The 17610-nt window shown below is 42.7% G+C and overlaps 1 protein-coding gene across 2 annotated transcripts in view; it reads left to right on the top strand.

The window, feature by feature from the left end:
* Nucleotides 1-17610, top strand: part of ADAMTSL3 (ADAMTS like 3) — a 357244-nt gene that overhangs the window by 192070 nt on the left and 147564 nt on the right. For both annotated transcript variants that reach the window (XM_058736402.1, XM_058736403.1), the window contains one exon: nt 3092-3249. In XM_058736402.1, coding sequence (XP_058592385.1) covers nt 3092-3249 — 158 coding nt within the window. The remainder of the gene's footprint in view (nt 1-3091; nt 3250-17610) is intronic.

Genomic DNA, 17610 nt, shown 5'->3' with positions numbered 1-17610 from the left:
TGTTGGAGACCACACACCATCTTTTTCTTCACTTTTCTCTGCAACCCCCCACCGTTTTAAGCCTGAGGAGGAGAAAGAAGTCAGCGGTGGACAGCAGGGCCGAAGGCACACACCCTCTGCCTTTAGTGGTGGGTATGTTTAGGGGCTTCCTGGTCTCCACCCAGGACAAGCCCTCTTGCTGCAGAAACCACGGAGGGGTCCGGAAAAGCTCTATCAGCTGAAGGGCCGTGTGCATTTCTTAGTAGCCACGAATCGTACATCATCACAACATAGGGCTGCAGTCAAATACAGCAGAAAGCTCAAAATTAATAGACACTTAAAAATGGGTTTATAAGTCAACACATCATCTGAATTGTTGCTTTCCACCGGTCTCCACTTCGCCTGTGGATTCATCACAGTGGCTCTGTTAGTCCATATGATCTGAATGAATCACTTGTATCCATGATCTCCCCTTTCATGAAATCCCTTCCCCTGTCTTTAGTCGCCCACTTTTGACTCCTACACAGTAGCGATCAGAGAACCTGCCTTCCACGTCCTACCTATGCAGCCAGCATTTGCAACCTAGAGAGCTGGAAACCTTCTGGAAAAAAATGCCATGAAGACAGTTTTTTCATTAGCATATATGTGTCAGTGGAGGGAAAGAGTGGTTTGGATAATTCACCTGCCCTTGAAAAAAGGGCAAAAAGAGTGGGTTTGCTCCCTGAAGTTCTCATGCCCTTGCCCCTAACAGTCCTGGACACTGTCCAAGTAATGGAATAGATTTGGTAGCAAAAACAAAACAAAATACCAGGACCAGACTAACAGAAACGCTGGCCTTTGGTTTTCAAGGCTGGATGTCCGACCGGCCTTCCCCTTCCTCCCAGATTCCGGCATCTCTGCTGTGACTTCGCATTCCGATGACACTTAGGAAGCTGTGATCCTAGCAGAGGCTAACGCAGTGCTGAAGCAACCCCAGTACAGCCGTGGAAGCCGCTGAACACTATCTGCATTTAACCTCAACTCATTTCAGGCTGAACCTCCGTCTAGAAGCTCGGTGTCTTTCAAGCCCTCCGTGTGGATGGATTTTGTCCAGTTTCGCCGTGTGCTTTGATGTTGCCAGAATGCTCACTGTTACTCCTCCTTTACTGCAGAGGGATAATCCATGCGGTGTGGGGCCTTCTTACTATCTCTAGTGTCCCATCTTTGTTTTTCTGACAGCTCACTTTGTAACAGTTTTATATCTTCATTGGAACCAGGAAATGAATTTAATCTCACGCTTTCCAAAAATCCACTGTGGTCGTAGCGATCAGGGCCAGCGTGGTTAGGGTTTTGTGTGCCTGAAAGTAGCCGGCAGTATTCTTCGACCGCTAATGACTCCTGTAGATCAAGGAGCTCTGAATTTTCCCAGAGAAGTTCCCAGCCTGCCTGTCAGACATAATCAGGGATGTCTCCTAATGCGTGTTATGCAGTCTGTCCAGGGCTCTTGGATTCCCACAGATGCTCCAGAGAGCAGAGAGAAATCAAAGGAAAACAGCCAAACACAGCCGCGTGCAGATAGCAGCCCCCGATGCCAGACGGTTTTGTTGTGTTTTCTCAGCTTTCCTGGGGCTCAGGTTCTGTCGTGTCCTTGGTTCAAGGTGGTCAAAGGGCCATTGAATATGCATGAATCAAGTATAGGTTTCAGAGCAGAAGATCTGTGATATTGTCTGTCCTGACTCCACATTTTAGAAACAAGACAGTGAAAACCCAAGGCAGAGATGGAAAGAGAGCTGGGGTCAGAAATGCATGTACCCCGGGCCCTGGCCACACATTTTTAAAAAATTTTTAGCGTTTATTCATTTTTGAGAGACAGAGAGAGACAGAGCATGAGCAGGGAAGGGACAGAGAGAGGGAGACACAGAATCTGAAACAGGCTCCAGGCTCTGATCTGTCAGCACAGAGCCCGACGCGGGGCTCGAACTCATGGACCGCGAGATCATGACCTTTGCTGAAGTCGGACGCTCAACCGACCGAGCCACCCAGGCGCCCCTGCATTTTTTTTTTTTTAACCTTAGACCAGAAAGAAATATCCTTTACAAAAAGTAGAAATGCTGTTTTGGTTAAACTGTTGACATTTTTCTGTAGGAGGTCTAAAAGCCCTTCTGTTCATGTAAAAGCAAATGTGAATGAAGAGATAGCATGCGGGGGAGAGATCTTTGTGGTGATGAAATAGTGCTGTGTCTCCATCCCGGTGATGTGTGATAAAATGGCATAGGAATGTGCACATTTTACCAATGTTGATTTCCTGGTGTTCGTACTGCAATGTAGTTATTATATAAGATGTAACTGTTCCCTTGGGCAAAATGGTGCATAGGACCTCTCTAGTATTTTTGCAACTTCCTGTGAATCTATATTTCAATATGAAAAGTTTACTTGAAAAAAAAAAAAAGCAAGTTCAAAATTCACAGTGGTTTTGTCCAAATAAAAGACTGGGCTTAAGATCTTCTCAATGGATGATCAAATGAGTAACATATCTTTACTTTGAATAATAGCGACATCATGAAAAAGTATGAAGAAAGATGTTTTCTCTTTCCCCTTATTGTGGGAATGGCTCCAAATTGTTGCATAGACCCAGTTGGACCTCACACCTTTGTGGACGACTAAAAACCTTGCATATGTATCCCACCAATCTGAGTCCATGTAAGCTAAGTGGCTATGTTGATATTGTGTTGATATCATTGTGGTAGGGTCCCCTCCCTAAGGAAAAAACAAAAACTCAAGGCAACCTGGCTATACGTGTATGTGACAACATCCCTCACGACCTTGTAACATGAGACCGCTTAATCAGACTGCATGTTTGTGTGTTACCATCTATGGTAGACAAAGAAATAGAAAGTGTATAAGAACCTCTGCCTCGTGGCGTTCGGGGCTCAGTTCTTCAGGTATGAACTCAACTGAGCGGTGCTGGCACAAATAAAGTTAATTCCTGGAAAGAAAAGCCTCGCTGTCACCACTCTCGGTGCGAGAATCCTGCTACTTCCTATGCTGGTATACGTGTAGTGAAATAATTTTTGAAACAGAACGAATGCTTTCAAGATAGTTCTCTCATTTCACTTCTGTTTTTAAATTTTAGTTATCGAATCAAAAACACTTCAAGGAAGCAAAAGAGAACACAGCTTTAACAGCCCTGGAGTTTTTGTTGTAGAAAACACCACAGTTGAATTTCAGAGGGGCTCGGAGAGGCAGACCTTTAAGATCCCAGGACCTTTGATGGCTGATTTCATTTTCAAGGTACGATGCACCTTTTCTCAAATGTCCTGCATCTGAAGCTCCTCACATCTTGAATTTTTGAAACACTACGTTTGTTTACCAGGAAGTCATCAGTGATTGTTTCTACACCGAGCATGTATCATGAGTCTTTCCATCTTGGCAGTGGCTTCCTAAAAATTGTTCACCTCCCTCTAGTTTCTGCTTCTGAACCCCACCAGTTAAGGAACAAACCTCACTTATTTTAGGGGAGGGATTGTTTTTGCATTTATAGACTCTGGTTGTGTTCAGTTTCAAACCTCTAGGCGGAGTTTCATGAAAATGGTCAGCGGTTCAATGCTGCATGTCCTAATGTGTTGTGCGTGCTGTCTCCTTGCAGAGAAAATGGGGACTCATCCCTTTCCTTCCTGGTTTGTTTCCTCAGTTGTATCTCATCACATGCGCTCGTTGGGCACGTCATAGGGGTCCTTCTAAGAACTCTTCTTGTTTATAACCTTGAGCCTCTGTCCCCTCTCTGGGTAAATCAGGGTGCATCTTTCCTCAGTCAGAGGATATGAAATAGAGTGGCCAATATATTTCCAAGGTAACACAGTGTGAAAATTCTTCTGATGAAACTGAAAATACCAAAGACATGAAGAAAAGAAAGGGCATTTCCGTGGGTGGTTTTGTCCCAACCCTTTTCAGAAACTCATTCCAAACGAAAATGGAGGAAAGTAAGTAAAGGCCTGGAAGGGCTTTACCCATGCCCTCAATGCCTTCAAAAGACCTGTCCGTGTACCACATAATTATCTGTCACAGAATGTTCCTGGTTGCATACCGATGTCCTGTGCTCCAGATTCAGCCTACAGTGTGGCCAGCCAGGCATTGAGCTACACAGTGTTGTTTCTTTGAGACTGAGTTGTACATGGTCGACATTTAAAAATCGAGGAATTTAACCTAAAACTATCAGCTATTTTTATGCTTCTCTTTAAAATGGGAAGATGGAACTCCTAGTTCACAGTTGGTCCTAGCAAGAACTGGCTGCAGCAGGTTACCAGGGGCTTTCCCATCAGGGCACACTCTGTCCGCGCCGTGGTCCCCACTGCTCCCTGTTGTGTTCCTGACTTTGAAGGCATGAGCGTCGGTTCACAGGCACGTAGGTTGCCTTTCACAGACACTCCTTGCTGTTCACAGATGTGTAAGTGACTTCTGTGTCAGACCCTTAAAGCATTAAGCCAGTGTTAGTTTTGGACAATCGCATTTTTTTTTTTTAATTTTTTTTTTTCAATGTTTTTTATTTTATTTTTGGGACAGAGAGACACAGAGCATGAACGGGGGAGGGGCAGAGAGAGAGGGAGACACAGAATTGGAAACAGGCTCCAGGCTCCGAGCTGTCGGCACAGAGCCCGACGCGGGGCTCGAACTCACAGACGCGAGATCGTGACCTGGCTGAAGTCGGCCGCTTAACCGACTGCGCCACCCAGGCGCCCCTGGACAATCGCATTTTTAAAAGGCTTTTGGGAAGTATGATTGTCATCTTCCTTTCCTTCTAGTCTTTCTCTCGGGCGCGTTGTTATGCCAAAGTTCTGTGCTGCTTTTGCCCCTGAGGGTTTTCCCATTTGATTCTCAAGTAGTTAAAGTGCACCCTTGCATGCACACGCACACACGCACACACACACACACACGCACACACGCACACATCTGCACACACGTGCACGCACACACATGCATGCACACATCCACACACATGCATTCGCACACGCACCCACATGCACTCACATTTGCACACACATGCATGCACACATGCACACGCACATCCACACACACACATCCACACACACATGCATTCACACATGCACACATGCACACACATAGGCACCTTTTCTTTTTTTAATCCTGTTTTCATTCCTTCTTAGACAACATGTGTTCTTCTCAGGTCATCTTGGATATCTCTGCATGGGAGGTCCTTGTAAAATGATGGAATGGAAGGAATAGCCACAAAGGTCACCCTTTCAAGATATTGTTTGGTTGCTGCATCAGCATGGAAAATATACTTTTTATTGTCACCATGCATAAAAAAACCACATACACATAAACCATATATTTCTACAGGTTGGTGTGTGTACATTTTTTTTTTTAAGATTTGAGAGGATGTGGGGCACCTGGGTGGTTCACTTGGTTAAGCGTCAGACTCTTGATTTTGGCTCAGGTCATGATCTCATGATTCATGAGATCAAACCCCATGTCAGGCTGTGTGCTGACAATGCAGAGTCAGCTTGGGATTCTCTCTGCCCCTCTCTCTCTGCCTTTCCTCCCCCCTCTCAAAATAAATAAACATTAAAAAAAAGATTTGAGAGTATACTGAAAACATAAAAAAACTGAAAACATAAAAAACGATGGCTATTTTATTTTATTTTTTATATTACCGTTTTTGTCATTTATTTCTTTTTTTAAATATGAAATTTATTGTCAAATTGGTTTCCTGAGAAACGATGGTTATTTTATTTTTTTCAATATATGAAGTTTATTGTCAAATTGGTTTCCATACAACACCCAGTGCTCATCCCAAAAGGTGCCCTCCTCAATACCCATCCCCCACCCTCCCCTCCCTCCCACCCCCCATCAACCCTCAGTTTGTTCTCAGTTTTTAACAGTCTCTTATGCTTTGGCTCTCTCCCACTCTAACCTCTTTTTTTTTTCCTTCCCCTCCCCCATGGGTTTCTGTTACGTTTCTCAGGATCCACATAAGAGTGAAAACATATGGTATCTTTCCTTCTCTGACTTATTTCACTTAGCATAACACTCTCCAGTTCCATCCACGTTGCTACCAAGGGCCATATTTCATTCTTTCTCATTGCCATGTAGTACTCCATTGTGTATATAAACCACAATTTCTTTATCCATTCATCAATTGATGGACATTTAGGCTCTTTCCATAATTTGGCCATTGTTGAGAGTGCTGCTAGAAACATTGGGGTACAAGTGCCCCTATGCATCAGCATTCCTGTATCCCTTGGGTAAATTCCTAGCAGTGCTATTGCTGGGTCATAGAGTAGGTCTATTTTTAATTTTTTGAGGAACCTCCACACTGTTTTCCAGAGCGGCTGCACCAATTTGCATTCCCACCAACAGTGCAAGAGGGTTCTCGTTTCTCCACATCCTCTCCAGCATCTATAGTCTCCTGATTTGTTCATTTTGGCCACTCTGACTGGCGTGAGGTGATATCTGAGTGTGGTTTTGATTTGTATTTCCCTGATGAGGAGCGACGTTGAACATCTTTTCATGTGCCTGTTGGCCATCCGGATGTCTTCTTTAGAGAAGTGTCTATTCATGTTTTCTGCCCATTTCTTCACTGGGTTATTTGTTTTTCGGGTGTGGAGTTTGGTGAGTTCTTTATAGATTTTGGATACGAGCCCTTTTTTCTGATAGGTTACTTACAAATATCTTTTCCCATTCCGTTGGTTGCCTTTTAGTTTTGTTGGTTGTTTCCTTTGCTGTGCAGAAGTTTTTTATCTTCATAAGGTCCCAGTAGTTCATTTTTGCTTTTAATTCCCTTGCCTTTGGGGATGTGTCAAGTAAGAAATTGCTACGGCTAAGGTCAGAGAGGCCTTTTCCTGCTTTCTCCTCTAGGGTTTTGATGGTTTCCTGTCTCACATTCAGGTCCTTTATCCATTTTGAGTTTATTTTTGTGAATGGTGTGAGAAAGTGGTCTAGTTTCAATCTTCTGCATGTTGCTGTCCAGTTCTCCCAGCACCATTTGTTAAAGAGACTTTTTTCCATTGGATGTTCTTTCCTGCTTTGTCAAAGATTAGTTGGCCGTACGTTTGTGGGTCTAGTTCTGGGGTTTCTATTCTATTCCATTGGTCTATGTGTCTGTTTTTGTGCCAATACCATGCTGTCTTGATGATTATAGCTTTGTAGTAGAGGCTAAAGTCTGGGATTGTGATGCCTCCTGCTTTGGTCTTCTTCTTCAAAATTACTTTGGCTATTCGGGGCCTTTTGTGGTTCCATATGAATTTTAGGATTGCTTGTTCTAGTTTCGAGAAGAATGCTGGTGCAATTTTGATTGGGATTGCATTGAATGTGTAGATAGCTTTGGGTAGTATTGACATTTTGACAATATTTATTCTTCCAACCCATGAGCACGGAATGTTTTTCCATTTCTTTATATCTTCTTCAATTTCCTTCATAAGCTTTCTATAGTTTTCAGCATACAGATCTTTTACATCTTTGGTTAGATTTATTCCTAGGTATTTTATGCTTCTTGGTGCAATTGTGAATGGGATCAGTTTCTTTATTTGTCTTTCTGTTGCTTCAGTATTAGTGTATAAGAATGCAACTGATTTCTGTACATTGATTTTGTATCCTGCAACTTTGCTAAATTCATGTATCAGTTCTAGCAGACTTCTGGTGGAGTCTATCAGATTTTCCATGTATAATATCATGTCATCTGCAAAAAGTGAAAGCTTAACTTCATCTTTGCCTATTTTGATGCCTTTGATTTCCTTCTGTTGTCTGATTGCTGATGCTAGAACTTCTAACACTATGTTAAACAACAGCGGTGAGAGTGGACATCCCTGTTGTGTTCCTGGTCTCAGGGAAAAAGCTCTCAGTTTTTCCCCATTGAGGATGATGTTAGCTGTGGGCTTTTCATAAATGGCTTTTATGATCTTTAAGTATGTTCCTTCTATCCCGACTTTCTTGAGGGTTTTTATTAAGAAAGATTGCTGAATTTTGTCAAAGGCCTTCTCTGCATCGATTGACAGGATCATATGGTTCTTATCTTTTCTTTTATTAATGTGATGTATCACATTGATTGATTTGCGAATGTTGAACCAGCCCTGCATCTGAAACGATGGTTATTTTAGAAGGGATAGGTGCTTTGGGGGGAAGTGATCTTAGCTTTATTTACAGTATTCTGATACTTAAAACAATTCTTTTTAATACAACTTTTTAAAATGTTTTTATTTTTATTTTTGAGACAGACAGAGAGAGAACATGAGCAGGGGAGGGGCAGAGAGAGAGGGAGACACAGAATCCGAAGCAGGCTCCAGGCCCTAAGCTGTCAGCACAGAGCCTGACGCGGGGCTCGAATCCATAGACTGTGAGATTATGACCTGAGCCGAAGTCGGATGCTCAACCGACTGAGCCACCCAGGCGCTCCTAAAACAATTCTTAAGGAGAAGAACACAGTCATATATCACTTGCATAGTTAAAAATTCTTTTACACCTTCTGGCCCAAATTCTGTGTTCACCCCCTAATAGAATATATTTCAGTGACATGTTGCCCCAGTCTGAATTAGTACTATCTTCTGTTTTCCTCTCTGGGTTCTGGTTTTCTCAGATTTAATAAACAATTCTGGGCTTTAACTTCAACTCCTGGAAAGCTTTTGATCTCTCTTGACGGAAAGGCTTAAAAAAAAAAAAAAAAAAAATATATATATATATATATATATATATATCTATATATCCATCAAAGAAGGTGTTGCATACAACTGTCTGAGTCACACATAACCGGAGCCTGATTTTCGTGCCTGCGGCCATTTTCTTTCATAAATGTGGTATGCGCTTGGTGGGAGAGAATTTGGCAAAATCAGACACCGTGATGAAGCAGTATGACTCTGGTGTTGTTTTTTCCCTGACTTATAAGCTTGTCCAAATAATGTGGGTTTCTAGGAAATATACTTTTCCATCGGTTACTTTTTCTATTCTTTTTTTTCCCCCTTTTTTCTTTCTTCTTCTTCTTTTTTTTTTTTCTGGGAACACTGTACTTTTACCCAGCCTGTGTTGTCGCTAAGGGGGGGAGCTCTGGTTCCGCTCACATCTTCACGGCTCATCATACCATCGGGCGTGGCTGCAGTTGGGGAAGTTGAAAGTGCGCGTGAGGTCGCCAACGATGGGCGGCAATGTGTTTTGCTGTATCTCTTCCCATTCCCATCAACCGAGAGCAGCTGGTCTAAAAATGGAACATCTGACTTCAACCCAGGATGTAGAGAGGAGACCGGCTCTGCCCGCTCAGTGCCAACAGAGCACAGTCATGGGTGCACCCGGGGATACTGAGGCACGCTCTTTCATACGGGCACAGATTAGACCTTATCTCTTGGACTTGTAATAAACAGACTGTTAGAAACCATTATATTCTGACATCACGAGTAACCTCTGAAGGCCTCGGTGGGATGTCAGATTCTTCTGTGGCTCTTGTTCAGATTGTAAAGCCTAGCAATCCACTGCACCAGTGAGACAAAAAAAAAAAAAAAAAAAGTCTTTCTCCTTTTTCAGAAGCTATATTTTCACGATTGGACCATTCTTGAAAATGACACTTTTTTTTTCCTTCCCAGTGGATTTATGTATTTTTGTTTTCCCGAATGACCTTTTTCTCATGGATGACCTTCGTCACAGCGCTACTGGGTCACAGTGTTTTGTGTTAGCGCCCCTCAAGTGTTCGTATTTCGCTTTTCGAATGTGTGTATGCTGCCACCAGGTAGCAGTAGAGAGTCCTGATCAGGTACTTCATGTCTAGGCCGTGTTGATTGGAGGGTACCGTAGGCACTATCTGTTCCGGGAGAACTTTCTGAACAGTCGCATCTGTGAGTAGATGTTTGTGAATATCAATTTCAGGAGGATGCCCATGAGAACAAAACGAAACGGTTTTGGTAAAGACCTCTCTTTCCATGGTTCACCACTTTGTGCTGGTGGCATCCCTGTCTTTTGCAACATATCCATCTTAAGGGAAAGGGAAAAAAAAAGCTCTTCTTCCTTGTGGTCTGCAACCTTCCTCTTTATTCCAGATACCTGTCATCTTTCTCCCACTCAGATATCTTGTGTGTCTGCGGGAAAAGGTTTTCTGATCTCTCTTCCCACTCATTTTCAGCCAGGCAAGCCCTGCCGTCAGTTTCCCCCAGCCTCAGCTCTAGATACGTGTTATGTTCTCTCTTTACACTGTCTCTCCTTTCTTTATGGGCAGTTATGAAAGCACCTCTGCGTGATCCAAGGATGCAAAGATTTGAAACTGTCTGTCCTCCTTTATTGCAAAGAGCAGGTGTCTGCAATGTGGTGCAGACAGTGACTGAATTTGCACATTCACGGGTATTTCAGAGCACAGCAAGACACAGTTGTGAGGGTCGGTGCCTGTGCTAGGTTCCTGAGGCTCTTGTGAAAGCACCTTTGTAAACTGGGTGGCTTGAAGGACAACAGATAGTCGTTGACTCCCAGTTCTGAAAGCTACAGGTCCAAGATCAAGGTGTGGGCAGCATTGATTCCTTCTGAGGGCTGAGGGAGGGTCTGTTTCATGCCTCTCCCCAGCTGCTTGTGTCCTCGAGCATTCTCCCTTGGCCTTCTCTGTCTGGGCATGTCTGCCTCTGCACCCACATTTCCCCTTTCTCTAAGGACACCAGCCATTTTGGATTGGACCCACCCTAACGACCTCACATTCACTTTACTAGACCTGCAAAGACCCTACTTATTTCTAAATAAGATGGTATTCTGAGATGCCATGGGTTAAAACTTACACCTATCTTTTTGTGGGGGAACCCAATTCAGCCCATACTAGTGCCCAACAGAAAAGAAAATTGACCTATTTTCATCATGTCCATCGATCAGAATTCCCTCTCGACCTGAGCATTTGCCGTTAACCACAGAGGCAGAGACTTGAAATCTCACCTGATGTTTGCCGTCGTGTGATCTGTTAAGAGAAATTTCTCGGTGAAAGCAGTTCAAATACTGTTCTAGTAGTTACCAGAATTCACAGCTAAATTATATGCGTAAACTGGATACACACATTTATTTAAGAAAGAAAGAAAAAGAAAGAAAGAAAGAAAGAAAGAAAGAAAGAAAGAAAGAAAGAAAGAAAGAAAGAAAAAGAAAAAGAAAAAGAAAAAGCAAGCAGAGTTTTGTATAAATAGCTAGTCTGTAAATTTTGGAAATTACTTTGAAGTGGCCAAGTAAGGTGGTTGAATCTGAGTATATTTTTCTTACCATTGTTAGAAAATCATTTTCTTAATGAAACGCAAGTAATATACTTCTGCGTATGTTAATAGGCACTTCTTCTTTGCTGTTCTGTGTACTTGACCGTGTGCCTCGTCAGCACAGCCATCGGCCCTGGGGGTTCGAAAGTGGCGGTTGGTGATTGGGGTTTGTTAGCAGGAATGCGGAGAACGAGCATTGATGTTCAACTTTCTATTATTAAGGTAGGATCTCCTTCCTGCTCTTGTCCTCCCCCTCCTTCTTCGTTTCCTCCTCCTCCTCTTCCTCCTTCAGTTCAGACTTCTGTCTTGAGAGTCAGGCTTATGGAGAGAAATAAGGCTTTTTATAAACTGATTCAGCTCCCATAACGTGTCAAGGACCAAGCTCGGGAGACTAAATCCTAGTGTTTCTTCTTCAGGGTAGGGAGGGTGCCCGTTCCCCCATAAGGCTGAGCCCTGGGCTTAGTGTCCTCAGCACTCCGTGTTCGGGAGAGTGTACACTTTCGTGAGGGAGTCCGGCAGGGGTGTGCAAAGAGACAGGCTGGAGGAGGTGAGGCCAAGAGACATGTCATGACGGCGGTCACTGTCCAGAGCAGGGAAGCATCTTAACTGGGTTTCAAAGCAAAGGCAGAAAAGGAGCTTATGCTCCACTGTTCATCTAGAAGCCCCAGAGGAGGAGGCCCCGTAAGGTATTTACTTCTGTCAGCAACAACCTGCGGGGGGGGGGGGGGGGGGGTCCCATTGGACCAGAGTTGGCATGAGTGTGAGTTGAGCTCCCTGGAGGCTCCCTCGGCCCCCACGTGGCATGGAAGGGACCTGGGACATTCCCTGTACCCTTGACTGGGCAGCCTTGGAGGGGCTGACACAGTGGGGGCAAAATGACCCTGTGGCCGAGGGGTAAATGTAGAGCTTCCGTGCCTCTTACTTTGTTCAGGAAAGACCCAGTTTGTGCCTGTGGCTCTGGCTTAATTCTCAGTGGCCCTTCCTTTCACTCTCAGAATCATCCTGGCTCAGGCAGTAAAGCGTATGGTGTCCTAGGTAAGGGGCTCGAGGCCAGGCCAGGGACTGGGCGGGAGTGGCAGCCACACCACTGACAACCTGCCACGCAAGAAGGGCGTGGACCAGGCAGGTCACCAGAGGAGTCCACCATCCCGTGGCCAGGAAACAACACAGCCGAGGCCACTGGTTCTGCAGCTCCCTGCCGTCCTCCCAATGGCCAGAGGACCCGGCGACAGGATGAGGACCTTCACACACGGATCCAAGCTGTCCCTCCTTTCCCGACTCGGGCGTCCCAAGTGGAAAAGCACCGTGGAGGCAGTCGGTCTGAAGGACAGGACAGCCGAGAGACGGGCCACTTCCCCGCCTGACATGACAGGGCGTGGCCTAAAGAGACGCAATGTTAGGTGTCAACTTCTAAACAAATGAACCGGCTTATAATTACCCTGCATTCAGACTGGAAAGCTAACATGCAGAGAAGGCCTTGTCCAGACGCTCAGGAGGGTTTTTTATTTCTTGTGAACCTACTCAGCAGGGAAAACTTTTCTCAAGAGCTCTGCAACAGACCTTTCACCCGTCTCGTTGACAAGACTTGGGTCATGTGCTCGCTCTCAGCCTTTCCCTGGGCGTTAGTCCTTCTGGGTTCTTCAAGAAGCAGATGCCCTCTTGAAACCAATATTGCACTGTATGTTAAATAACTAAAATTTTTTTATTAAAAATTTATCTTAATGTTTATTTATTTTTTTATTTAAAAAAATATTTTTTTAACATTGATTTATTTTTGAGACAGAGAGAGACAAAGCATGAATGGGGGAGGGTCAGAGAGAAGGAGACACAGAATCTGAAACAGGCTCCAGGCCCTGAGCTGTCAGCACAGAGCCTGATGCGGGGCTCGAACTCACGGACCGCGAGATCATGACCGGAGCTGAAGTCGGCCGCTTAACCAACTGAACCACCCAGGCGCCCCAATGTCTATTTATTTTTGAGAGCAAGAGAGATTGAGCATGGGAGGAAAAGAGAGAGAGAGGGAGACACAGAATCTGAAGCAGGTTCCAGGCTCCAAGCTGTCAGCCCAGCTCGAACAGGCTCCAGCTGTCAGCTGGGCTCGAACTCAGGAACCGTGAGGTCATGACCTGAGACAAAGTCAGATACTTCACGGACTAAGCCGCCCAAGTGCCCCACTAACTAAAATTTAAATTAAAAAAAGAAAAGAAATGGCTTCAAAACAAGTAAGTAAAAAAGTAAATAAAAAATTAAAAAAAAATGTACCAATATTGATTCATCAATAGTAACAAATGGACCGCACCAATGCAAGCTGTTAATAATAAGGAAACCGGTGTGTGTTGGGTTTATTAGAAGTGCTGTACTTTCTGGTAAGTTTTTCAGTAAATCTAAAATTGCTCAAAGAAGAAGGAGGAGGAGGAGGAGGAGGAGGAGGAGGAGGAGGAGGAGGAGGAGAAGGAGGAGAAGGAGAAGGAGAAGGAGAAGGAGAAGGAGAAGGAGAAGAAGAAGCTGCCACGAAGACAGGACTAGATGTGCAAGACGTTTACGAGCGGGATACCCATGAGGAAGAGGCAAGATGGCACCAGGAGAGGCCAAGAGAGCTGTCCGGCAGTAGTGAAGATCTGACTTCAGAAGCAGAGGAGAGAGGGAAGGAGAGAAAGTCGGGTGGGAGCATCTTAAACTGAAGGGTGGTCCTGGGGGATTCAGCAAGGCTGCAGGGGAGGCCCTGAGCCAGAGTCCTCTATCACATGGTGTCCCAGGAAATGGCCTGCTTCGGACCCTGGGGCGGGAGCAGCCCACGGGGACCTTGACCTGCCACAGACGCTGCCGAGCCGTTACAGTCTGCAGTTGTGCGAGTGAGAGGCGCATTCTCATGGGTCCCACACCTGCTAAGGCAGCTGTGACCGCCATGGTCACATGGGACAGTCAGGCGCTAAGACACATGGGGGAGGAATGAACACCGGAACAGGCGTGAGCCTTTGGCGGATGGGAAGGGGAAGTGGACATTGGTCAGCAATTAAATGCATCTGCTCCTTGGGGCGCCTGGGTGGCGCAGTCGGTTAAGCGTCCGACTTCAGCCAGGTCACGATCTCGCGGTCCGTGAGTTTGAGCCCCGCGTCAGGCTCTGGGCTGATGGCTCGGAGCCTGGAGCCTGGAGCCTGGAGCCTGTTTCCGATTCTGTGTCTCCCTCTCTCTCTGCCCCTCCCCCGTTCATGCTCTGTCTCTCTCTGTCCCAAAAATAAATTTAAAAAAATGTTGAAAAAATTAAAAAAAAAAAAAATGCATCTGCTCCAGTAAGGGCGTCATCTCTTTATGGAGAACATCTGGGTTTAATGCCTTTTCTGTCTTTTTCTTCCTCTTTTTTTTCTTTTTCTTTTGGTGATAATGGTTGGGACTCAGAAAACTATTTTAGTCCCTCTTAGGCATATTGATTTATTTAGGGTTCTGTTTTTGAGCCAAGTTTGAAATTTATATTTTGCTAGAGAAATATCCAGTTCGTCTAAGTCTTCCAACTCTTCAAAAGTAATCATGGTGCGTTCCCTTATCATTAAAAAACATCTCCGTTGTACCTGTAACCATGTCTCTTTCATTCCTAAACTTGTTCACTGATTCCTTGTCTAATTTTCATTTCATTCAGATCATCCAAAGGTTTGTCTCTGAGACAGCCAAGAACCAGATTTTGGTTTTCCTGATTAACTCAGAGTGTTAAAAATATTCAATTTATGTAAATTTTTATTTTTCTTTCTTTTATCTTTACATTAATTTATTTTGGTATTGTATTTTTAGCTTCTGGAGCTCAATTCTTAATTCATTTTATTTTCAAACTTCTTTTTTCTCTATTACATGTATTTAGGGCATTCAGTTTTCCCATTCAGAAGCTCTTAATTTTGTTGTAGTGCAAGCTATAGATTTTTAACTTCATGATTGGACCATTTGTATTTTGGTTAGGAAATCTTTGCCTCGTTCAGGATCAAGGGTTATGAAACTATTCTTCTGTGTTTTTCTCCGGAAGCCTTATTGTTTTACTTGTCATATTAAGAGCTGTAATCCACCTAAAATTGATTTTTGCACATGTTGTGAACTATAGTCATTATCTTTTACCACATTTATCCACTGACCCAGAACCATTAGGTGAAAAGATGGTCCTTTCTCCATTTGTCTTAAATTCAAAACTATATGTGTGTGGGGGTCTGTTTCTGGAGTCTGTTGTGTTTCATTGATGTGTCTGTGAGTACCATTGTGACTTAATTACTGTAGCTTTGAAACAAGTCTTGATATTTGCTAGTGTGTGTTCTCCCACTTTGCTCTTTTAATTTTTTTTTTTTAATGTTCATTCACTTTTTTGAGAGAGAGAGACAGAGCGTGAGCAGGGGAGAGGAAGAGAGAGAGGGAGACAGAGAAACCAAAGCAGGCTCCAGGCTCTGAGCTGTTAGCACAGAGCCTGACGTGGGGCTCGAGCTCACGAGCTGTGAGATCATGACCTGAGCTGAAGTCGGACACTTAGCCGACTGAATCACCCAGGTGCCCCTCCCACTTTGTTCTTAAAGATGATCTTTGATCTTCTTGACTCCTTGCACTTCCATAACAATTTTTAAGTACGCCTGTCAAATTTTATAAGATTCTTTTGGATTTCAATTAGAATTGCATTGAATCTACGTGTCAATTTGGAGAAAACAGAAAACTTTCCCATCCCAATTTTTCCAATCCATAAATATGGTATCCCCATCCATTTATTTAATTTAAAATTTTTTCTCTCAATAACATTCATAATTTTCAGTGTATAAGTCGTATATTCTAAGTTATTCCCAGTTGTTTGGTGTTTTGGTGTTATTATAAATGAATTTTTAAAATTTTCTATTTACTTGTACTAAAGTGATGGAAATCTAACTGATTTTTGTATATTGGCACTGTATTCTTGCTATATTAACACTTATTAATTCTAATAGTTTATAGATTCTTTTGGATTAGGTATATGCAATTCTGATACCTGTAATGATGATAATTTTGTTTCTTCTTTTCCAACCCGTGTATATTTTATTTATTTTTCTTGCTATATTGTACCACTTAGGACATTTGGTATGATGTTGAGTAGATTTAGCGACAGCAACTATTTTGTCGTGCTTCTCATTCAGAGGCAAAGGGCTCTGTAATTCTTCATCATGTTTGATGTTTGCCATGAGGTTTTGATAGTTTATCTGATGAAAGAAATCTTTTTCTAATTTGCTTCCATTGTCGCATACAAGTGTGGAATTTTTTCAAATGCATTTTCTACATCTTTTGAAGTGATCATATATTTTTTCCTTTAAGATCATGAACTGTTGATGTTTAAATGTTAAACCCATCTTACCTTCCTGTAATAAACTTCACTTGATTATTATCATTAGTATAATTTATTAGTAGCATTTACTTATATTTATTGTTTTATTATTAATAAAAAGGATTAGCCTTTTATGTATCACTGGGCATAATTTTAAATTATTGTATTTATGATTTTTTTGGTGACTTTGTTCTGGAAGAGGTTTTCTTTCTAATACTGTATTCGTGTCAGGTCTTGGGTATTGATTTATACTGGCTTTACAAAAAAGTTTAGAAATATTTCCTCAGTTTTCATTCTTTGCAACGGTTTGTTTAAAATTGGTGTCATTTCTTCTTTAAATATTTGGAGATATTAAGCAGTACATTTTTAGAAGTATGCATTCAGTGTCTTTAAAATATACACAACTATTCATACTTTTAGTTTCCTTTTGTGTCAGTTTTATTTCAAGGACTTTGTCTACGGGTGCACCGTATTTTATTGCACTTTGTAGATTTTCTTTTTTCTTTCTTTTCTTTTCTTTTCTTTCCTTCTTCTTCTTTTTTTTTTTTTTATAAATTGCCACAAAGGTTTATGACATTCCTGAGTTGAACAAGTGTAGAGGTGCAATTTTTCCAACATTTGCTCATTTTGTGTTTCTGTGTCACATTTAGTACTTCTCACAGTATTTCAAACTTTTTTATTATTACTATATTTGGGATGGTGATTTATGATCAGCGATTACAAGCCGCTGAAAGCTCAGATGGTTGTTAGCATTTTTTGGCAAAAAAGTATTTTTAAACTAAGGTACACACATTGTTTTCTTAGATCTAATGCTATAGCACACTTAATAGACTACAGTGTAGTGTAAACATAACCGGGAAACCAAAAACTTCATTTGACTCGCTTTGCTGTGATATTTGCTCTGCTGGTCTGGAAGAGAACCCACAATATCTCCAAAGTTCAACTAACTTTTTAAAGGTTATTGGCAGAGATCTTTTCATATTATCTTCTTACTGTTTCTTCATTGTCTCCTGGATCTGTAGTGAGTCATTTTTCTCATTCCTGAGACCAATTATTTGTCCCTACTTTCTTTTTAACTTGATCGGTCACTTTGGAGGGCTATCACTTTAATTAGACTTTTCACAGAAA

This window comes from Neofelis nebulosa, chromosome 7 (assembly GCF_028018385.1).
Source record: "Neofelis nebulosa isolate mNeoNeb1 chromosome 7, mNeoNeb1.pri, whole genome shotgun sequence".
Lineage (NCBI taxonomy): Eukaryota > Metazoa > Chordata > Mammalia > Carnivora > Felidae > Neofelis > Neofelis nebulosa.
Note: the sequence above shows the minus strand (reverse complement) of the source record. Positions and strands in the feature narration are given on the sequence as shown.